Source organism: Xenopus laevis, chromosome 1S (assembly GCF_017654675.1).
Source record: "Xenopus laevis strain J_2021 chromosome 1S, Xenopus_laevis_v10.1, whole genome shotgun sequence".
Lineage (NCBI taxonomy): Eukaryota > Metazoa > Chordata > Amphibia > Anura > Pipidae > Xenopus > Xenopus laevis.
In genome coordinates this window covers 103,653,589-103,677,465 of record NC_054372.1, presented here as the reverse complement: position 1 = coordinate 103,677,465, position 23,877 = coordinate 103,653,589, and the positions used below count along the sequence as shown (strand labels likewise).

Sequence of the window (23,877 nt, the reverse complement as noted above, 5' to 3'; positions counted from 1 at the left end):
AGTCATGTGAAAGAAATGGAAAAGTTCAATACAAACGCACGGTGAGATAGGTATCGGCCACCTATACAATGTATACGGCAAAGGATTCACTGGCAGACTGGTAATGCTGGCAGGGTGATACCTGTGCTTTAAATTTATTTATTTAATGCTGCATTAAATAAATTTAAAGCAAGGGTATCACCCTGCCAGCATTACCCGTGTGCCAGCGAATCCTTTGCCGTATCATGCGAAATAAATGACATCAGAACTCACCGTTTATAAGGATATAATTTACAATATATTTATGGCTTTTGTGTATTATATGGACATTAGAAAAATTATAACATATGTATTACAGGTATAGGAACCCTTATCCGGAAACCCGATATCCAGAAAGCTCCGAATTATGGAATGGCTGTCTCCCATAGGCTCCATTTTATCCAAATAATCCAAATTTTTAAAAATCATTTCCTTTTTCTCTGTAATAATAAAACAGTACCTTGTACTTGATCCAAACTAAGATATAATTAATCCTTATTGGAAGTAGGGATGCACCGAATCCAGGATTCGGTTCGGGATTCGGCCAGGATTTGGCCTTTTTCAGAAGGATTCGGCCGAATCCTTCTGCCAGGACGAACCAAATCTGAATCCTAATTTGCATATGTAAATTAGGGGCGGGGAGGAAAATCATGTGACTTTTTGTCATAAAACAAGGAAGTATATAATGTTTTCCCCTTCCCACCCCTAATTTGCATATGCAAATTAGGGTTCGGATTCGGTCGAATCTTTTGCAAAGGATTCGGGGGTTCGGCCGAATCCAAAAAAGTGGATTCGGTGCATCCCTAATTGGAAGCAAAACCAGCCTATTGGGTTTATTTAATGTTTAAATGGATTTCTAGTAGATTTAAGGCAGGAAGATCCAAATTACCGAAAGCTCCGTTATCCGGAAAACCCCAGGTCCCGATAACTCTGGATAACTACTACTCAGCTACTGTAATTATTAGGATAATGAAAGCCATGTTCTTCATAATGATAAATGCTCTTAACCCTGGTACATTCAACACTCCTCTCAGCTTTCTCTACCCCCACACATGATAAATATCCTATATACCTAATCCTAATTTTAGTGCAGGCAACACTTCCCAATCAAAAACACTTGACTGTCCAATAACAAAAGTTTTTTTATGAGCAAGTCAGTAGGAAACGGAGTAATGTTTCTATGAGGAGGAAGTGCGGGGGGTGATCAGTTATCATTATTTGTGGCATTTAAGTTGTTAGAAATCAACATGACGAGATGTAGATTCCATTGAATATGCTGCCAATGCTGTGATAAGGGAAATCCTCTTTATTAAGGCAGAGGAAGTAAAAACCTCAAAGGGAAATCTAAGGGGCAGATTTATCAAAGTGTGGGATTAGAACTCACCACAGAAAAACTAATCCACTTTCTATTCATTCCTGTGGGATTTTTAGAATCGTATTTATCAATGTTGAGTTCATCATGATAAATATGCTTTTAAAAATCCCATAGGAATTAATAAAAAGTGGGTTTGTTTTTCTGTGGTGAGTTCTAACTGCAAATTTCGATAAATCTGCCCCTAAATGTTAAAATTGGTTTCGTGTTTCTGTATTTATATGACGTTGATTTTAAGAAAGAAAAATTCCCTCTCAAACATCCCACCTACCCTTATTTCCAGGACATACTTTGCTCCACTATCAGGATCCTTCTGTTCTCTCCTAAAAGGTAACCTGCTCAAACCCAACTAAAATCCTTAGTATGGCTGCATATAAAAACCCTTCTGCTAACATTCAAAACCCTTCACTCCTCTGTTCCTCTCAGAGCCAGTTTCTTTTCACACCATCCACCTCTCGCCTCAAACCTTTCTACCTCGCTGCTCCTTACCTCTGAATAGTGGAGTTTAAGATTGATTGGAGGGGAGAGAGATGGGAGTCAGGAAGACTGTTTAGTGGAGAGTTATTTGTTTTGTGACATATTGAGTTGCCACCTGGCAGAAAGATAATTCCATCCCTGAATTGCTCAGTAAGGAGTGCTCTCTCAATTTCTTCAAGAAAAAAAAACTAAGTCTACCTTTTGGCGCACTAGAACATTAGCCTAGTCCTATACCTACTGAACAATGCCTTTACCTTGTGCACTTTTTTATCTCCAATTTGTGCCTGTAAGTTAGCTACCCACCCACTTAGACTGTAAGCTCTATGGGGCAAGGACCTCCTTCCCACTGTGTCTCTTACCACATAGCACTTAAAAGGGACCCGTCACCCAAAAAAATTATTCAAAATCCTATTTTATCACATTAGTCAAGCAAAATGAACTTTAATTACACTATATAAATTATTTGAATCTTGTTTCCTTCAGTCTGGGAATTCATAAATATAGCAAGCAGGCAGGAGCCATTTTGTGGACACTGTTACTAAGGCAAGCCTTGCATCATCTCAGAATCTTGTTTGTGCACCAGAATGGGGGACCCGATGTCCATTTTCATGCCCTGGCTACACCATTAACCAGTAAAGAGAACAGGGGAATGTGTGGAGAGCTGTGACATCTAGGAAGTGCTGAATGGAAAGTGAAAGTAATTGTGTGCCCCGCCTCTATGCCATTGGCATAGAGGATGGGCAGACAATATTTGATTGACAGCCGAGATTTTTAAAATGAGCTTACAACAGCGTCTAGATCCAAGTTGCTAATGGTACAGAGGATCTTTACAGATTAGGAAATAGATCTTTCAGTGTGGCTGGGCTAAATCCTAGTGGGAAAAGGTACAGTAATAGAAACTAGACAATTCAGTCAGACATAGCTAGTTCCAAGTTGCTAATGGTACAAAGCTACTTTACAGATTAGGAAATAGATCTTTCACTATAGTTGGGCTAAATCCTAGTGGGAAAAGGTACAGTAATAGAAACTAGACAATTCAGTCAGACATAGCTAGTTCCAAGTTGCTAATGGAACCATTTTCTAGTTGGAAAATGAATAGAAACTAGACAATATAGTGCATGTAAAATACATCCCACTTATTTTTAGTGTTTGGAAGGACTTGTGGGTATGATTTAGCTAATTTATTTTAAAGGTATACTCTCCCTTTCACTCTATATAGTATATCATGGTTCTTATAGGATAATGTCAGCAACTAGGATTTAGTGTATTTTACACAGAGAGTCTATTTCCTAGTGGGAAACACAATATGATATGCTCTTAGTGGGTTCTCTGCTCCGCTCTACTGGTATATTATAAGACACTAGAATCTAGTGTATTTTGTATGTTGCTTACATACATCTTTGCTTAGCAGCAGGGATACGATTATCCACTAGGATCTAGTGTTTTCTAAATGAAGCGTCTATTTCCTAGTTGCTTATATACATCTTTGTTTTACAGGGATACGATTATCCACTAGGATCTAGTGTTTTTAGTATGAAGCGTCTATTTCCTAGTTGCATATATACATCTTTGCTTAGCAGGGATATTATCCCTTAGGATCTAGTGTTTTCTAAATGAAGCGTCTATTTCCTAGTCCTCTGTCACTCCTAGGAGACCGCTCAGCCTCCCCCTCCTATGGCAGCTCCAACCCCTCTTCAGGGGTGCTCTGTCCGCAGCCTCCCCACCGCTTTACTCGAACTGTGCCAAAGGAATGGACGGCACTCCACTTGAAGAGGGAAAAAAGTCTTTATTGCAAGCACATGCAGGGATCAAACGGCCCTACATGTGCTTGCAATAAAGACTTTTTTCCCTCTTCAAGTGGAGTGCCGCCAATTCCTTTGGCACAGTTGCTTTTATACATCTTTGCTTACCAGGAATATTATCCACTAGGATCTAGTATTTTAAGTATGAAGCGTCTATTTCCTAGTTGCTTATATACATCTTTGCTTACCAGGAATATTATCCACTAGGATCTAGTGTTTTCTAAATGAAGCGTCTATTTCCTAGTTGCTTATATACATCTTTGTTTTACAGGGATACGATTATCCACTAGGATCTAGTGTTTTCTAAATGAAGCGTCTATTTCCTAGTTGCTTACCAGGAATATTATCCACTAGGATCTAGTGTTTTTAGTATGAAGCGTCTATTTCCTAGTTGTTATTTTTTTATCTTCAAGTAAAACCAGGACTATACATTATTAATGAATGCCTACAAAGTTAGATTTTGTTTTCATATTTACAGGTATAGGAACAGTTATGCAGAATTGTCAGGATCGAGGGTTTTGCAGATAACAGGTCTTTCTGCCATTTGGACATCCATACCTTATGTCTACCAAAAAAAAAATAATAATTTAAACTCCAACAGGATTGTTTTGCTTCCAGTAAGGATTCATTATATCTCAATTAGGACCAAATACAAGCTACTGTTTTATTATTACAAAGAAAAACAAAAAGATGCTTAAACATTTGAATTACTTGAATGAAGTCTATGGGGTACATTCACTAAAATGCAAAATTGCGCTCAGCGCCGCGAAAGGTAGCGAAGTTATGCTTGCGCAAATGCGTCAGGCAAAGCAAAGTTGCGCTAGAGAAGGGGAATTTGCATACGTTATAGCAAATACATAAAACTACACAAGCACAGGGAACCTTAATAACTGCAAATAGAGATGTTTTATTGCCCTACGCATGTGCCCAGTGTGCTATATATTATGAAAAGTAGGGGGGAAGCAGGGTACCCAAAAAAAATTGTGTCCTTTTGCAACCTATAACCCATGAAAATAGAAAAGACACCAGCATTTTTTGGGACTTAGAAAAAATGTATTGCTTTACATCGCTTTTTTAAATGTTACTGTTCCTGTAACTGCAGGCGACTAATCTCCCTGTGTGCCATCAGCATTAGGGCAATAGCACATTGAGCTACTACAGGCAGCTACTTGTTGTGGCTATAAAACACCAAATAAATACCCTGGCATAGACAATACTAAGAATTACCTCTGCTAAAACACACAGCATTTTAGCAAATCCAATTATCACTAAGGGGCATGTTTACTAACATTGGAGATAAATATCTGGAGAAATTTCTGGAGATGTTGCCCATGGCAACCAATCAGCAATTAGATTTAAACAGCCACAGCCAAGTTAGAAAACAAAAGCAAAGATCTGATTGGTTGCTATGGTCAACATCTCCAGAAATCTCTCCAGATATTTATCTCCAATGTTAGTAAACATGCCCCTAATTGTCTATTATGTGTGCGCCATTGCCTTGAAGTGTTAAAAGTCCCTGCAGAAACATCCTTGTTAGGAAAATTTTCTTATACTAGGCAACTCTTGGCACCAGCAATATCCCTAAGTATGTTTTAACCCTTTTAAGGGCCATCAGAATTTTATATTTCAATTGTACTCAGTGCCAGAGGTTTTTTTGAACCTCGGGGGGGGGGGGGGGGATATGTAGTTTACCTAGGAAAACTATACATTGCTTTAATTTGGGAGATCCGGAGTTTTGTTAACCAGCCTCAGTTTGAATATTTCCGCAAACTGATTTAGAGCTCTTAATAACAAACAAAAATGGAATGAATTACCATATTTCACAAAATAGGGATTTATACCAAATTTTATGTTATGAACAAAACAAACAGATTTGGTATTTGTAATATACCAAATATATGTAATAATAGGTAATTATGTCTCTCTACTTCAAATTACCATACTGCAAAGCAACGCTAAAGGCAGAAAATTTCTGAAAAAATCACCTAAAAATATTGCAATTGGCTGCATTTATCTCACCCAATTTTTTACAAACAATTGTAAAACACCCTAAATATTGACACCAAGGGCCTATGGAACAGTTTGATGCCCAGTATGCATAGATATACCAAACAGCTGGCATGTGTGGACCCCAAATAAAAACAGTGCATATGAATTTTCTCCGCTGCCGATACGCCTTCTGTGGCACACAGAGGAGGCATAGGGCAGGCAGGGAAGAGAGGGTGCATAGGGCAGGCAGGGCTTGGAACACAGATGGAGCATAGGCAGGCAGGTGACACAGAGAGGGAGCATAGGGTGGGCAGGCAGGCAGGGCATGGAACAAAGAGGGGACATAGGGCAGGCATTCCCTGCCTGCCCTATGCTCCCTCTGTGTTCCATGCCCTGCCCCCTCTGTGTTTCATGCCCTGCCTGCCTTATGCTCCCACTGTGTGCCCTGCCTGCCCTCTGCTCCCTTTCCGTGTCACCTGCCTGCCCTATGCTCCCACTGAATTTCATGCCCTGCCTGCCCTATGTTCCCTCTGTGTTCCATGCCCTGCCTGCCCTCTGCCCCCTCTGTGTTTCATGCCCTGCCTGCCATCTGCCCCCTCTGTGTTTCATGCCCTGCCTGCCATCTGCCCCCTCTGTGTTCCATGCCCTGCCTGCCCCGTGCTCCCTCTGTGTTCCATGCCCTGTCTGCCCTCTCTGTTTTCCATGCCCTGCCTGCCCTATGCTCCCACTGTGTGCCCTGCCTGCCCTCTCTGTGTTCCATGCCCTGCCTGCCCTCTCTGTGTTCCATGCCCTGCCTGCCCTCTCTGTGTTCCATGCCGTACCTGCCCTCTGCCCCCTCTGTGTTGGAACAAAGAGGGGGCAGAGGGCAGGCAGGGCATGGAACACAGAGGAGACAGAGGGCAGGCAGGGCATGGAACACAGAGGAGGCAGAGGGCAGGCAGGGCATGGAACACAGAGCAAGCAGATGGCAGGCAGGGCATGAAACACAGAGGGGGCAGAGGGCAGGCAGGGCTTGGAACACAGAGGGGGCAGAGGGCAGGCAGGGCATGGAAAACAGAGGGGGCAGAGCATGGAACACAGAGGGGGCATAGGGCAGGCAGGGCATGGAACACAGAGGGGGCATAGGGCAGGCAGGGCTTGGAACACAGTGGGGGCATAGGGCAGGCAGGCCATGGAACACAGAGGGGCAGAGGGCAGGCAGGGCATGGAACACAGAGGGGGCATAGGGAAGGCAGGGCATGGAACAAAGAGGGGACAGAGGGCAGGCAGGGCACACAGAGGGGGCAGAGGGCAGGCAGGGCATGGCACACAAAGGGGGCAGAGGGCAGGTAGGAAGAACACAAAAAAGTCAACACCCTCCCTTAAAAAAAAACTCAAAACTCATCAGCACAACCACCCAAAATCTAAATACACGTCACATAGAAGCTGGCTGTAATCACCCTCTAATCTTAGGAGCACAACAAGCCACCAAGTATGTAAAAGATTAGCAGCCCCGATATTACAGTAAGGGAAAAACCGGAGTAAAATCCTGCCCGAAGAAAAAACCTAATGCTGCCCAGCTCAACCACATACTCATTCAGTGGAGCACTGTGACAGGATTCTTCTCCAGGCAATTCCCGATTGACCACCATTTGAAGAAGGCGCCGAATATGCGCCGAATGTCACGTGACGGAGGCGTTCCCGAGACGTTCGCGTGTGCGTGACGTCATCCACGGCCTGTTATCAACTTGCAACTAGCAGCTACCGTACAATGAATGCCTATAGCTGGCCGTGAAGCGCCTGTCAGAATATTATTTAGGTGACCGCATAACGCCTGCAAGGCTACGGTCAGGTGCTAAGATAGCTGTCAGTCTTTAGGGGGTTTGTCAGGGCCAGGCCTACCCGGACTAAGTTGGTTTTTTACTTTCCAGTGTCCCTTTCCCCTAGCCGGCAGGATGTTTGAAGAAGCTGGAGAGGTGTTCGATAATATGCTCAAGGCCTCTTTCCCTCTCACCTTCATCGTCTTCATACCAGCGGTGCTGCTCCTCGTGTCCCCTCTGCAGGCCGAAGCCGCCCATGAATTCACAGTGTATCGCATGCAGCACTATGATCTGCAGGGACAAAGCTACGGTCAGTATTATAAATAGACAATGTTCTTTCACGTTAAATCCTAGACAGGTATTTGGAGAGAAAAAAAAAAAAGAATATTCTGTTTTAATATTTGGGTGGGTCTCCCTCACTCACTCCTCGTCGTTATTTCTATATTACTAGCAAGTCTCTACCTTTTGAGATCTTTTTTTCTTTTGCCAGGGCTGTACATTGGATATGGAGAATGTAACATCATCCAGCGTATCTGGAGCTAGGACTAGTAGTAATTGTGCGCCTGGACCCCATTGTCTTCATTTATTGACATTCAGTGTGATGCTCCCTCGCAACCTGGAGATATCAAGCTATTGCAGTATTAAACTTGAGCAGGATTCACACCCATAAAATGGATCCCACCCCTGCTTTATGATTTTGTTGGATAGACCTAGTATGCACTAAAGATGAGTGCCTTTCAGAACCTATAAGAAAGTTAATGCTCTGCTATTTACATTGTGTACTATCTTATACAGGTACTCGGAATTCAGTGCTTAATACAGAGGCTCGTACAGTTCAGGCGGATGTGCTGAGTCGACGATGTGTGCTCATGCGCTTGGCAGATTTTTCCTTTGAGCAATACCAGAAAGCCCTCCGGCAGTCGGCAGGGGCGGTGGTAATAATTTTACCCCCCAATATGGCAGCCTTACCTCAGGATATTGTCCAGGTGAGAAGTAATATCTATCTGCTGTTCATTAATGTGTTTTTTATCAAGGGTAAAACGTGTCTTTATATTTCCAAACAGAAATGGTTACTACATAGCATATCTATAGACATATCGGTTATAAACAAGAGTATAGAAAATAACAAAGGTAAAGAAGAAAAAACAAAGCAATAAAAGATATGAAAAGATGTCCTGTCTCTGCATAGTTTACAACAGGGGTAGGGAACCTGCGGCTCCAGAGCCTCATGCGGCTCTTCATCCTGCTTGCTGCGGCTCAGTCTTGCGGCTTTTCCTGTCAGGACGTATTTACAGCCCTCGCACCTGCTGGTGGCTTCTTGAGTGTGCTACTGCGGTAAGCACACTCAAGAAGCCGCAAGCAGGAGCGAGGGCTGTATAGATGTCCCAGGAGTGGCAAGACTGAGCCACAGCAAGATGATTCATCATGGTCCTTACCGCGGTCACACACTCAAGACAAGAGAAAGACGATCAGCATGGAGCTTCAGAAACAGAAGTCACATTAAACAGATGAGAACACTAGCATTTAATAGGGCTATTCAGTGTTTAATTTATTTCAAAGTAGCCCTGCATATACACAATGCACTTCTGTTTGTTGTATTCTGTTGTTGTAACAGTTAAAATTAAAAAAAGGTTAAAAAAATTTATAAGCTGTGTTATGTTTTGCGGCTCCAGACTATTTTTCTTTAGTGGGAGAGGGGCAAAATGGCTCTTTTGATAGTAAAGGTTGCTGACCCCTGGTCTACAATGACCATATCTTGGGTGGAAGCGTATCTCTGTTATCAATCCAGGGTTGCCAGTTTTTTTTTTTGAATTGGGCATGTTTATCAAATGCATACCTCCCAACTGTCCCTTTTTCTGAGGGACAGTCCCTCTTTTGACAGCTCAACCTGCAGTCCCTCATTTGTACTGGAAAGTCCCTCTTTTCTCTGCACTGAACAGCCAGAAAAAGAAACAAAGTTTCTCACTCAATTGGCTTTTAGCAGAGAGCCCAGAACAGCTAACAGGTGCAAATAAGATACTTTGTAACAATTTTGAGACCCAAAAACACAGTTTAAATAAGGAGAAATATTTTCAAACTTTCATAACCTGCCAAATTTTGTAAAACAAACATGGTAATTAGGGGGTGTGGTCAAACAATTTGCTGCGCTACGTGCGGAAATAATTTTTTTGTCCCTCTTTTTACTTCCAAAATGTTGGGAGGTATGCAAATGTGATATCAGTTCGTTTATTGTTAACAAATATCCAATCTATTTTTGCATTTAAATTAGGAAAGTTAATTGACCTTGGTTTCCACAATTTAGCCATGGTTTGTTTTGCAGCTAATAAAATGAAGTTAACAAAATGTATTTGGGCCATGGTTAGAGTATTGGTACAGCCCCCAATAGAGCTTAATATGGGTTTTACCTCAGGTTAACATGCAGTACAAAGAATATTGAGTTCACATCCTGAGGACGGTCCCAGGTGGATCGAAACGCCTCATTGTCTTTTGAAATTCAATGAATTAAATAAATTAATCATTTTATATGCTGTGAGTGCTTTCATGAGTAATCTGACTGTGTATGTCTTTCTTACAGCAATTCATGGATATTGAGCCTGAGATGCTGTCAATGGAGACTCAGGTTCCTGTCTACTTTGCAGTTGAAGATGAAGAGTTGATTTCTATATATGAACAGACACTTGCAGCCTCTGCCAACCAGGGCACATCATCTGCAGCTGAAGGTAAATGTATTATTAGTACAAAAACTGGGGATAAGATTAACAAATAATGTTAGGGTAATGTTTAGATAAGCAGACTGGATACTAGCTACACAAATGTGACCAGGTGGTGTGCGCATAAGCTATTACTCTTTATAGTATTCGAAGACAACACCAACTGATGTCACAACCAATCCCTTTTGGTTGGGATATTGAATTTGTCACTATCCCCCACAGAAATTTAAGTTTACAGGCCATTTTAGGCAATTTCATGCGCACAAAAGCATATAAATAAAATTAAGAGTATAAAGTACAGGGTAAAGGATACAACTTACTGTTATATCTGTAGAAATAATTCAAATCAACTGGACTTGCTGTGTTTTTTCCTTGAAGACGTTTCGCCAGTCATCGGAAAGACTTTCTCAATTCAGAATAACGGAGAAAGCCAGTTGGATGACTTGTGAAACATCTTCAAGGAAAAAACACAGCAAGTCCAGTTGATTTGATTTATTTCTAAAGATATACCATGACCTGCATGAATAAGAATCTTCACAAGCCTATTACTGTTCTTATACAGTCATATGAAAAAGTTTGGGGGCCCTTCTCAGCCTTCATAATAATTAACTCCACTTTCAACAAAAAAAAAACAGATTTTTAGTGAAGCAGTATTCAGTTGTATGAAATTAAATCAAATATGAAAAAGTGGCTGTGCAAACATTTTGGTAATTTGAATGCATGTAACTGCTCAATACTGATTACTGGCAACACCAAATTGACTGGATTAGCTCATTAAGCCTTGAACTTCATAGGCAGGTGTGTAAAATTAAGAGAAAAGGTATTTAAGTTGGCCAGTTGCAAGTTGTGCTTCTGTTTGACTCTCCTCTGAAGAGTGACAGCATGGGATCCTCAAAGGAACTCTCAAAAGATCTGAATACAAAGATTGTTTAGTATCATGGTTTAGGGGACGGCTACAAAAAGCTATCTGTCTGTTTCAACTGTAAGGAATGTAATCAGGAAATGGACGGCCACAGGCACAGTTGCTGTAAAACCCTAGTCTGGCAGGCCAAGAAAAATACAGTAGCGGCATATGCAGAGGATTGTGAGAATGGTTACAGACAACCCAAAGATCACCTCCAAAAACATCTTGCTGCAGATGGTGTATCTTGCTGCAGATGGTGTATCTGTACATCATTCTACAATTCAGCGCAATTTGCACAAAGAGCAAGTCCTTTCTACACTCACGCCACAAACCGTTGATTGTTGTTTGCAAAAACTCATTTAGACAAGCCACAGTCATTTTGGAACAGTGCTCTGGACTGATGAGACAAAAATGTAGTTATTTGGTCATAACAAAAAGCGCTTTGCATGGCGGCGGAAGAACACCACCACATTCCAAGAAAAACACCTGCTACCTACTGTCAAATTTGGTGCAGGTTCCATCATTCTGTGAGGCTGTGTGGCTAGTTCAGGCATTGGGGCCTTTGTTACTGTCGAGGGTCGGATGAATTCAACCCAATATCAACAAATTCCTCAGTATAATGTTCAAGCATCAGTCACAAAGTTTGTTACGCAGGGGTTGGATATTCCAACAAGACAATGACCCTAAACACACATTTCAAAATCTACAAAGGCATTTATGCAGAGGGAGAAGTACAATATTCTGGAGAAGTACAATAATCACAGTCCCTGACTTGAATATCATCGAAAATCTGTGGGATGATTTGAAGCAGGCTGTCCATGCTTTGCAGCCATCAAATTCAACTGAACTCGAGAGATTTTGTATGGACGAATGGTCAAAAATACCACCATCCAGAATCCTGACACTCATCAAAAGATATAGGAGGCTTTTAGAGGCTTACATTTGCCAAAGGAAGCTCCACTAAGTATTGATGTAATATCTCTATATGGGTGTCCAAATTTTGTTATGATGCATATTTTCTGTTAATCCAGTAAACTGTATGTCACTGCTGAAATACTACTGTTTCCATAAGCCATGTTATATATTTAAAGGAAGTTGCTACTTTGAAAGCTCAGCCAATGATAAAGAACTAAGAGGCTTCCCAAACTTTATTGTAGCAGTTTAGCTTTATCAAGATAAATAAATGTTATGAACCAACTGCTCAGTCAAGAGGATAAAACATACTGCTAGTCTTCAGTGCAAAATCTCAAAATGATTTATTTACACTTGCCTCTAGAAATTCATATTTCTGATTAATGTTAAGGTAATTTTTGCTTGGTTCCATGGCTATAAATATGTGCACAAATAGGACAGTATCTGGTTCACAAACGAGTACTGAATTAAAACTGCATCTAAGTCTGGCTTTTTTTTTTAATTAAAACCTTTTTCTACGCAGTACTTATTCATACAGCCACTGCCAATGGTTTTCAAATGGTGACTAGTGGAGCTCAAAGCAAGGCAGTTAGTGATTGGCTGGTAACCAGTGTGGAGGTAAGAATCAATTGCTTGCATGTTGCAGTGTTTCCTCTGCAGTTACTGTATGTATTTAATGGGCTTGATGAGACAGAACAACATTGGTTATAATTCTCTGTGCTGGAGTTAGCCTAAATTACAATCACAAAGCCTCACAGAAGTCATGATTTGTGACATAGAATTTATCTCTATATTTGTACTTACCTATGTCAGAACACAGAAAAAGTTCAGTTAGCACAGGTGTGGTAATCCTTACCAACTGATAAGATATTTGTTCCTAAACAGGCGACCACTACATGCTACCTGTTGATATAGGTGACTAAACCTGTAGCACACTTTGCAACTTTTATCACATAACCCCACATCTTTTTTTTTTTTTTTTTTTTAATAAAAGGCTGAAACAAAAAAAATACATAGCTTTGTTTTTTAGAAAAGTACGGTAGAATTTTCTTTAAACCATATAGCGGCATTGCTGGGGAAGAAAGTACAGTGGGCGCCAGTTTAAGTCCATGGAGCTTCTAGGTGGGTTGCATTATTAGAGGACCGTAGGCTGCAGCTGGTCTCTGCTAAGCAACCATAAAGCTAAAAATGTGTTAATTTGAAATCATTAATGTGTACATATGAATTTGGCAATATGATAGAGCGATTGAAAACACACCCTCATTTAGCCTACAGTCAGTGCACCTTAGTCATAGGGCTGCTGTAACAGAGCTACATTGATTGATTATAAAGATTGCTGCCTTTAAAGCTATTATTCACCTAGGAGCAGGTGTTTTGATTGAATCTGTGTGGCAATGACTGTATTTCCTTGACAAGAATATCTGGTGTTGGTTGCATAATACGACAACATAGAGTTAATTAGTCATATGATCTAGAAAAGATTTTGCTTTCATAATTATTTGTGATGCTGTGTTTGGTGGCATTGCAAATTATTCAATACACTCAGACCTGCAATGACATACAATCACCACCAGCACAAATGTTGTTTTATCCTCTACTTTTTTCCCCATTTGTCTTTTTTTTTTTAAAAGGATTTTATTTTGCGTTTTGAAACAAACCACATACGTAAGAACAGACAATGTAGGCATTAATAATAAAAAAAAGTGCAGGTGGACCATTTGTCTATTTTTACCCTTACTTCATATAGTTTGGCTTTGCCCTTCACCTCCCACTACATCCTCTTGAAATCTGTTCTTATTTCCTATCTACTTCCCCATCGCTCACCCATTCAGAACCTCCTTTCCTCTTCCCAAAGTGATGTCCCTTTCTTTCTTTCTTCAACCCACCCATCTTACAAACCAGAAACCAACTTTGCTTTTTAATTATTTAGGACAACAGAGTCCAATTACTGAATTACTATACAGCTTTGTTCTCCTAGTCACAGCTGCTATTTTTATTTGCTGTATTAAACATGAATTCTGTTGCTGTTGGCTGCTCATACTATGTAATCAGAGCAGTTCATAGCAAATTTCCCATGTCCCATAAAGATAGTGGATGGGCAGTGAGGGATGCAATTATGCCTCCAAGCCGTGTACTGGTTAGACAAGTTGTGAAGGAGTGTATTCATGTGTTAATTGCTGGTGTAATGAAATGTTGAAGCAATCGTTTTGTAGATTATTGATAATTGCAGGGCTATTGAGTAGCTAGGAGAGTTCTACGAATAGTTTATGGGTGATGGCACACTGGGCATACAGTGCGCTTCTCTCCTCCTGTGTTTTGTAGGCAGTCATTTGAACAAGAGATGGGAATATGAATGCAAGACAGCTCAGAGCCATATATCCAAACTTGTAGACCGCTTGTTTCAATCTTGTTCGATCTCCTCAGGGCAAGTAATTGGAACGTGGCTTCTGAGTGGGTAAGGTGAGATGGTATTTACTTGCCTTGTGCCGTATACATAGCACTGCCTTAATACCAAAAATGAGCGTTTCACTCTCACATACTTCCATGTTCCAATATCTTGCACTGATGAGATCTAACAAGATTGAAACAAGCTGTCTACAAGTTTGGAAATATGGCTCTGAACTATTCGGCTGTATCTGTGCTATAAATAATCCCACCATTTCTGGATGCATAGTTGGCCACAGGGACATAAAGGAGTGATTTACATGTCTCCGTCCATAATGCCTTATGTGAGAGTTAAACTCTCATTCTGCTACAAAGGCTGTGGTATGTATATGGCACGAGACAAATGAATACCTTCTGTTTTCAGAAGGCTCTATGCTACATGCCTTGCACATTAAGGGCTTTGGCTCCTTTTAGCCCATCTTACCCTAACCAGGCAAGCTTCTCTGCTTCGTGTCAAGGCTGAAATCGGGGTTAGGCCTGTACTTTTAGTCCCGCACAGGAAGTGATCATAACTGTGGACAACAACAAAATTCAGAAATAACTGGCTCAGTAATGCCCCATGTCTCTCTGGTCCATGTCCCACAAAAATGTGTTAGATTGTTCTTTCTTATTGTGGGTTGAGGAACTACATATTTCCCTAAAGGGTAAAGCCGTTTGTGCAGTTATCGGCTACTGGATCATATTCCCAGCCCTTTCCATTTCTACAACACATATGTAACAGCCTCCATTATAGCAGTAGCTATTACTATACTCTTAATTACATGGTTTAATTATAGAGTACAACATATGAGAAGGTGGCCATAAAATTCCACTAGCCAAGGTTGCAGGCTGTTCTTGCCCATAAGCCCTCCCAGTGATTTTATATAATGATCATGATATCCCAAACTGTTACTCTTTTTATCATAAAACTGCACTGGGCCCAGGGTTCTTCTTCACAAACACCTCAGAGCAATTTTCTTTTTCCGCATTGTCTTTGCACCCCACGGCTGCTGTATGCGCAGTTAAGTGAAAAGACTGAAGAATTAGCAGTCAAAGGATCACTCTCTAGGACTGATTAATACGTTTACTTTTTTTGCAAGAATGGAGTTTGTATTTCCAATAAATAAGCTACATGTATATATTTTGTCTCTTTTCAGGGGCGACTTACTGGCCTTGGAGCAGAAGACCTCCCGACTATTGCCATTGTGGCCCATTATGATTCTTTTGGAGTAGCTCCTGTAAGTTTGAGGCACCTTTTTCATAATGTTTTTAGTACTGTTATACAGACCTTCTTTAAACATCACCCATTTCTGGCATGTCTGTTATATGCGTGTTCGCCTTCCATGTTAACATTTGTTCACTTATGTGAAATGTACTTTTTGGCATTATCATATGACCCCCATTGAGAAGCTATTTTTGTTGCTTTTACATAAGTGACACGTTTATTTCAGTGTGGAGGCATATTTTCATATCAGACCCTTGATGCTATAAATCTGTTTTGCAGTGGTTGTCATATGGAGCAGATTCCAATGGAAGTGGTGTGGCCATGCTTCTGGAGTTGGCCCGTCTTTTCTCTCGTCTATATACCTATAAGCGCACACATGCTGGGTAAGACTCTCCAAAACTATCCATTTCCCCATATTTTTCATATATCCTATTATTTAGTGATCTTTCCCACAGTTCTTTGTGTTTCTTTTAGTACACTCCTTTAGGGTGTGGAATTTGTAGATAAAAATCTCTATAGTTACTGGTTTAAGTTGGCCATACATGGGTAGGGCCCTCCAACGGCTTTACCTGATCGATATCTAGCCGAAAGTCTGCCAGATGTCGATCAGCAAGATTAAAAATCCTGTTGAATCGCGGGCGCATCTATTTGTTTATGCGGTCCCGCAATCTGACTGCCCGTGTTGGCTATATTATGATCCAATCGTTGGATCACAATCGGATCAGTCTGATATTCTCACCTCAATGTGGGCATATCGGGGAGAGATCTGCTCCTTTGTCAAAACCAGCAGATCTCTGTGTATGGCCACCTTTAGTTACAGGTCTTTGACTTGCAACTTTTGCATAATCTTCTCACAGCTTAGAGAAGGCAGTCTGCATGTGCTCCATTTTCACTGGTTTATAAAACCTATATAAAGTGTGAGTAGTGCATAATGGGAATAATTACCCTAATTATTGGGTAATTATACACAAATGTTTATTATCACGTGGACCTACAATTTAAATTGATATGTCGTCTCCAAGGTTTTGGCTTGAAGTGTAATCACAATTTCTCTTTGTGCAGGTACAATTTGCTCTTTTTTACATCAGGTGGAGGGAAGTTTAACTACCAGGGCACAAAAAGGTGGTTAGAAGACCATTTAGATCACACAGGTGAGGACCAGTGGAGTCAAATGCAGAGAATATGAACATGACAAAAAGATCATACTGTAGGACATAAGTATTTGATAATGAGGAAGAAAACACATGGTGTGTTTAGATAAAGTTAAATACATTATAGTGAACTAAAAAGCATTATACAATAGAGTAAAAGAGAATAAAAGGTTATGTGTACAGTATGTTTTGTACAGATCATTATAAGAATGGTAGACCGGGCCAGGAAATAGTAAACCCGAGTGTCTGCATAAAAATAGTAAAAAGAAAGAATGTTAGTGGAAACTAGTTAAGAGAGAATGTTAGTGGGGGAAAAAGCATCATGAAAATGTAATGTTTTCTAATTAATCTTGCTTAATATACATTAGATTCTAGCCTCCTTCAGGACAACGTTGCTTTTGTACTCTGTCTGGACACATTGGGAAATGGAGACACCTTGCACCTTCATGTCTCTAAACCACCAAGGGAAGGAACCTTGCAGCATACCTTTCTCGGGGAACTAGAGATGGTAATTGTTGTGTGCATAATATCTGTAGCACTTTCTTGTTACATACTGTTAGAATTAATACTTAGGGGATGCACTAATGGATGGCAGACTTTTAGATCATAAATAAGAATTTTGCTCATGGAAAATTAATTGGCAAATATTTGTCCAAGCAAAGGGTCATTTTTTTTCTTGTTTTGCTGATAGGTAATTTCAAGCCAGTTTCCGGAGGTGAAGTTTTCCATGGTTCACAAGAAGATCAACTTGGCAGAGGACACACTAGCTTGGGAACACGAGCGGTTTGCTATCCGTCGTCTGCCCTCTTTCACCATTTCTCATCTAGAAAGCCATCGAAGTGGTCATCGTAATAGTATCTTAGATCTTAGGTAATTTAGTACTGCGTTTTGGCTTTTCCATTCACCAAACACCTAGACCCTAGAGTTCTTTGCTTTGTTCTATACAGAATCCTAAACTAGATAATCTGGTTCAGAGTAGTATGTAAAATATTTTGTGCGAATAATGCTAAAATTCCTGTTGCGTAGTCAGGTAAGAAGCGGTGGCACCCCGAGTATATTATATTTTACGATCTGGTCAAAGTGTCTGGGAGCCAGGCTATACAAATCATGTAATTTACAGGGTATGGCCCTTCGGGTGCCTTAAAGGAGAAGGAAAGGCTCTATTTACTTGGGGGTGCCAAAAGTTAGGCACCCCAAGTGATTAAATATACTTACCTCACATCCCCTGGGCCAGTGCTCTTATCAGCAGAAAACTGCCCCGGCCCAGGGTTCTTCCAGTGAGCACTGAGGTTCTTCCACGGAGCAGTAGCATGAAAAGCCAAACTTAAACAAATAAGTCTGCTATTTCGTTCAACTGCGCATGTGTCTGCCCCGGGAAATTTGAAGAAAGAAACCAATCGCTCCATGGAAATCTCTGGAAGAATCCCCGGACCGGTTAATCACTTGGGGTTGCCTAAATCTTGGCACCCCCAAATAAAAAGGCCTTTTCTTCTCCTTTAAAGATACATTGAGGCAGTTTTCGAGAATAGAAACCTAAATTGTATTCACTTCTGCAATAAGGTACATATACATGTTTAAGCGTTCTGAGAAGAATAGTATATATAGTATAGTATAGTAGCATTGTGCATTTGAAATCACCGTTATTTTTAAAGTAGAAATATTCTTTTTATAAATGTTACAACATTAATCAAGGAAATATATATAAAGGTTTACAAATAAAATATTATTTTCTAATGCATTTCAATTTAATGCACTGTGGTTAGTCCCAGAAGTAGTTTGGTCTTACCCCATCCTTTTCTTTCCTTTAGTCTGCTGTAAATAATTGATGTTTTAGTTTGTTTTATCACTCATGAATATTGTGCTAGTTGCATATTGATATGAAACTGAAGGGATTGCTTTCTGTGCAGGTGGAAAGTTGATACCCAGGTTCTTGCCCGCAACACTCGCATCATTGCAGAGGCACTCACTAGAGTTATTTATAACCTGACAGAAAAGGTAACTGGTTTCCTTGGTATTCTTAACATTTAACTTATTTTGTTGCATTTCTGGTTCCATATTTTGTCTGACATAAATATTGTCCCCTAATTTCTTTTTACAGGCTGCTCCCTCTGACCTGCAGATCTTTACGCAGCAGATGGTAAGTAGTCCTAAAAGTCAATCACACAAGACTGTATTTAAATCGTAGCTAAAGGAGCAGCTCATGTTGATAAACAGTTGACCCCTCCCCAAATACAACTTGGCCCAAAATGCTCTATATCCCTCAAGGTCATATTCTAATAAAGTTTTTACTGTTGCAATTTTTAAGAACAATAAAAATAAGAAACATAAAATGGAAAATGAGAAAAGTGAGGCTAAGGCATCAATTACAACTATACAGGATTAAAACATTTTACAGTCCACCTTTTTGTATGTCCAACCAGGTGCCCCATATGGCTTAAAATTGCTCTGGGCACCCTCTAGATAAGTATGTTTGTTTCTGACTTTCTGAAGAGTGTCATTTACCAACTTTTGCCAATATTTTAGCTAAGGGGAGTCCAGGGACTTCCAATGCATTAGAATGTTTTTTTTTAGCAAAATACAGAAGCTACAGGTAACAGAGTCTGGATTAGGAACAAATTGGAACATCGCGGGTTAGTCCAAGTAAACATAGTTCCGGGGAGTGAATATTTGGGAGTGCTAGCTTTTCATTCAGGAACCATAGCACGTTACCCCAGTATCTCTGTATCACCAAGAAGGACCAAAAGACATAGAACAGAGTAATTATCTCATCTCTGCACTTAGGACATAGGTCGGATACATTATCATATATTTTCACCAAGCGATACACGGTCAGGTACGCTCTGTTTAAAAACTTTACCAGGATGTACCTATCTCTCATTGAGATGGAAATATTTGGAACCATTTTGAGAGCATCAGACCACATCTCATCATTCAACTCAGGGATGTCTCTCTCCCATTTGACCTTCGATTTTTTCAAGGGAGAAGGGCCTGCAGTTGACAATATAATGTAAAACCAGGAGAGTGGTTTACTCAGGTCTTGTCTGTGGAGGTAGTTTTAGCTAACCTTATGGGCCTCGTTGGGAATTGTATACTAAAAGCATGACACAGCTGCAGAAACCTAAAAAAATTTTTAGGGGGAGGGTGTATCTCTTGTCTCAGTAAGTCAAAAGTTTTACATTCACCACCATTGACAATGTCCCTTAAAGGACAAGGAAAGTTAAAACTAAAGAAGTAGGCTAGAAATGTTGTAAATTATGTTTTTGTCTTCTGTACCAGCTGAAGGCAACCACAGCCCTTTAGCAGTAAAGATCTGTGTCTCCAAAGATGCCCCAGTAGCTCCCCATTTTTCTGCTGATTCACTGCACATGCTCTGTGCTGCTGTCAGTTACTGAGCTTAGGGACCCACTCACAATATACAGTACAAATACATATGTAAATGTCACAATATAAGGCTGATTAGCAATTAATACAGAAAATTACTACATGGCAGCAAAGAAACCCGTGCAATTGGCATCAGAATTTAATATTCTTCCAAATAGCATCAGGTTTTATTACAGACTAACCTCATTTTCTGCTTGATAATTTGCAACAGCCCCTAAGCTTAGCTTCTCAACAGTTACTCAGAGCCCACTGAGCATGTGTTGCAGACACTTTCCAAGATGGTGACCCCCTGTGACAAGTTTGAAGTCCTGGATGATTGCTGCTATTGACAAGCTGACACTTTAGGCTGGTGCAATATTTCAGTATTAAAAACATGGTATTTTTAGCCATATTCATTTTTAGGGTATAGTTTTCCTTTAAGGTTTTGACTCCAAACTGTGTCCATCTGGTAATGTCTTGTAGCCCGTGAAAGTGAGGGAGATGATTATTGGAGACCAAACCTTAGACATGCCCTGTATCAACTTCTGGGCTTCCTGGTTCAAGTTTTATTGTTCATACCTATCCAGATCTATATGTATTGTTACACCTAGGTATTTAAATTAAGTTAATATAGTATATTTGACGTCTACAGTAAACTTGCAGTTAAAGTTTATGGGTTTCTGTGCACCTCTCATTATTGCTACCTCAAACCGAAACAAGTATACACAAAAGCCCCCTATCCCCTTAAAGAAACGACAATGATCTTTAAATAGGTTGGGAAAACTGGTTTTATTATTATTTTACAAGTTAGTGTCTTTTCTCTTTTACTTTTTTTAACATTCACTGTATAAGGCACTTACTGTACTTGCTGATATCCATGTAACACTACTCTTGTGCCTGGTTTATCAGGTTCTTCAGTTCATACAAATGTCATCACAAAGTTATGTACGTTTGACTGTTTTCTTTTTGTTTGTTTTTGTCTTGTAAATTTGTCACCATTGGTCTTGTAAAAACTACCACATCAATTTAGTCTGTGTGGGAGATGCAAATCGTGGTGATTCCTGAATATTATTAATAGTACTTAAGTTTGTTATTCTTCTATGTATTAGAGGTGCCATATATGTTTGTATATTGAACACTGTCATCGTCCCAGTAGGCTATGCCAACAGACTAGCCTGACTTGTCAAACTTTTGACTTGTTCATTTGCAGCAGGTGCAAAAAGAGCAGCTGGATGCAGTCATGCACTGGCTGACCAGTCAGCCCCGTGCTGCTCAGCTGGTTGACAAGGAGAGCAGTTTACTCAACACTCTGGAATATTACATGAGCCGCTACCTGAAGGATGTTAAGCTTTATCAAGTAAAGGCTGATAAACGGTAAGTGGCAGGAAAGAAACTGGTGGTATCTATAGTCAAAGGTTTTGGAGGGCAGGCATTGATAACTAAAAACCTAGAGAGCCACATAATACGACAATAAAAATTAATTTGCTTTAAATAGAATATAGTGTTGTGGATGGATCTTGTACTACTCCAGTTTAAAATGGGCAGCAACTCTCACCATGTCCGCACAGCCACTGTTTATACAGTTTGGAGGCTATAGGGAAATACCAAATCCAAATAAATATGCCATTAATGCATTTATAAGATTGAGATGCACATTTATCAAGGGTCGAATTTCGAATTCATGCGAGTTCCATAAACTCGAAATTCGACCAATCAAAATTTATTGGTAAAATCGAATTTTCTCAGCTTGGATGTATTGATACGTCCCAAAAACTTGGAATCAAATTTGATTACAATTATAAAAACTCTAATCCACTTAAAAAAATCTCAAATTCAACATTAAAACTCAAATTGAGTTTGGATAATTCACAATTTGAAATTTAAGAGTTTTTAGAATTTTCACGTCGACCCTTAATAAATCTGCCCCTGCGAGTTGATTCACGCACACATACCCTTACAGCTGAGAATGTGTAAATGGCCAGCATCTGAGATATATACCCATTTCTAGCAAATCCACCTTTCCATTTTCTGACCATTCATCTTTAAAGCGTCCTAACTTCCTTAATTCTATTGTCACAGGGACCCAGAGTTTGTGTTCTATGATCAACTGAAGCAGAACATGAATGCATACAGGTGAGTTTTTAGGTTCAAGCATACCAACCAATTTTCAATCAATCTCCCCAAAACCAGCAAAATATTGATATATCTAATATTCCATACTGTAATATACTGCACTATAATGTCCTGTATTATATACAATAGCAAAAACGTCTTTGTGGTAATGTTACAAAAGTACTGAGGAGTCCAAAGAAATGCAATTTATTTAATAGGATGCTTATCCTATTAAACATGCAAATGTTTATTTTCCATTGCTGTAGGGTGGCTGATCTTGTAGTTTTACATGGCATATGCAAAAACAACATTTTTTAAAAAATAATAAATCAGAATGACCAGTTGTTGATGCTTGCATATTTCAATTAAGTTTTGCATATGGAAATCAATTTGTTGATTGTCTTATAAAGAAACGGATGCATTTGTACATCTACACTCTTATGTTTCCCTGTTTATATATGCAGTAATTGTTCTAATATTACCCATGTTTTTCTCAATTGCAGAGTAAAGCCCGCCATTTTTGATCTACTGCTTGCACTTTGTATTGCTGCTTACCTTGGCCTGTCCTATTTTGCTGTCCAGGTACTTTTAGCTTATTGGTACACAAGTACAGGAATTTTTTCTCTTTAAATTCTTGATCTTATTTCTTTATACATATTGCTGTGATATTTTGTTTTTCTTTACAAAAGTTCTATTTTACAATTACATCAGCCCCCCCCCCCAGTTGTAACCCACACAAGCAGGGTGAACAGATGTAAAAAAATTTTTTTTTACAAAACACAGCATCTACTACCACAGAGATTGCTTTACAAAAACATGCAGATAAATCATTGTAGTTTGTTGCACACGTAGGATACTGTGGGAGGAAGTTATGTTGATGCAGCCTTTTACTTTAGTAGCAGTGCCACCTCCCTAAATGACTATCATTGCACAGAAAACAATGTGCTCTAGGTCTCAAACATGTCCTCCCCAAAATCATCAGTTATTTTCTCACTGCTGCAGTGCAACAAACTAGGAGATTGTCGTTGTTTTGTCTTTTTTATTTTTGCATGACTATTTTATTACTCAGTGATAATGTTGCTTTCTTTTTATTTTTAGAATTTCAGTTTACTGTACAAGCTGGTACAGAGAGTTTCTTTGAAACCCAAACAGCAATGAAGATGCCATCTTCAATGGAACCTCATCCACAGAAATCTAGACTTTTATTCCTCTTCAAAGGACTGTTTTCTATGTCTTAACCCACCAACTCTTATTTCTATAAAATAGTGGGGCCCTCTGCCTTGAAAGCATTAAGTTGCTTGCATGGACTAACTTAAACATTAAATGTATCATTGCTTTGGTGGACAGGAAGATACTATGGTGCCATAACTGTGGATTTCTAGGGCTGACTGTGTTTTGCCTCTTCCCTATTTGGGTACTCAGGATGAAAGGGTGGGCTTTAAGAGTTTATAATACTGTATGATACCATAAAACCCCACTTTGCCTTTTTTGTTTTTCTACATCATGCACTGAAGTTCTCACTTTGTTTTTCTAAATCATTAATGTTATTTAAAATCAAAATTGGAAGTTGTTTAATGACTAAGAGAACCAATGAAATAAAAAGCCGAATATCTTAATAGTA

The 23,877-nt window shown here is 39.7% G+C and overlaps 2 protein-coding genes across 5 annotated transcripts in view; one reads left to right on the top strand and one right to left on the bottom strand.

Annotated features, from left to right (window-relative positions):
- LOC108703701 (phosphatidylinositol glycan anchor biosynthesis class U protein-like) overlaps nt 1–7,343 on the bottom strand; it is a 19,887-nt gene extending 12,544 nt beyond the window's left edge. For both annotated transcript variants that reach the window (XR_005964998.1, XM_041580053.1), the window contains exon 1: nt 7,231–7,343. The gene's annotated coding sequence lies outside the window, so the exon portion shown is untranslated. The remainder of the gene's footprint in view (nt 1–7,230) is intronic.
- ncln.S (nicalin S homeolog) lies at nt 7,340–23,877 on the top strand. Of its 3 annotated transcripts, none has more exons than XM_041573239.1 (16): nt 7,340–7,456; nt 7,569–7,767; nt 8,253–8,443; nt 10,033–10,177; nt 12,508–12,602; nt 15,566–15,646; nt 15,913–16,016; nt 16,696–16,784; nt 17,153–17,292; nt 17,476–17,654; nt 18,692–18,779; nt 18,883–18,921; nt 21,355–21,518; nt 22,224–22,277; nt 22,760–22,838; nt 23,355–23,872. In XM_041573239.1, exons 2-16 carry the CDS (start codon nt 7,593–7,595, stop codon nt 23,412–23,414), a joined length of 1,683 nt encoding a protein of 560 aa, XP_041429173.1. In that variant the 5' UTR covers nt 7,340–7,456; nt 7,569–7,592; the 3' UTR covers nt 23,415–23,872.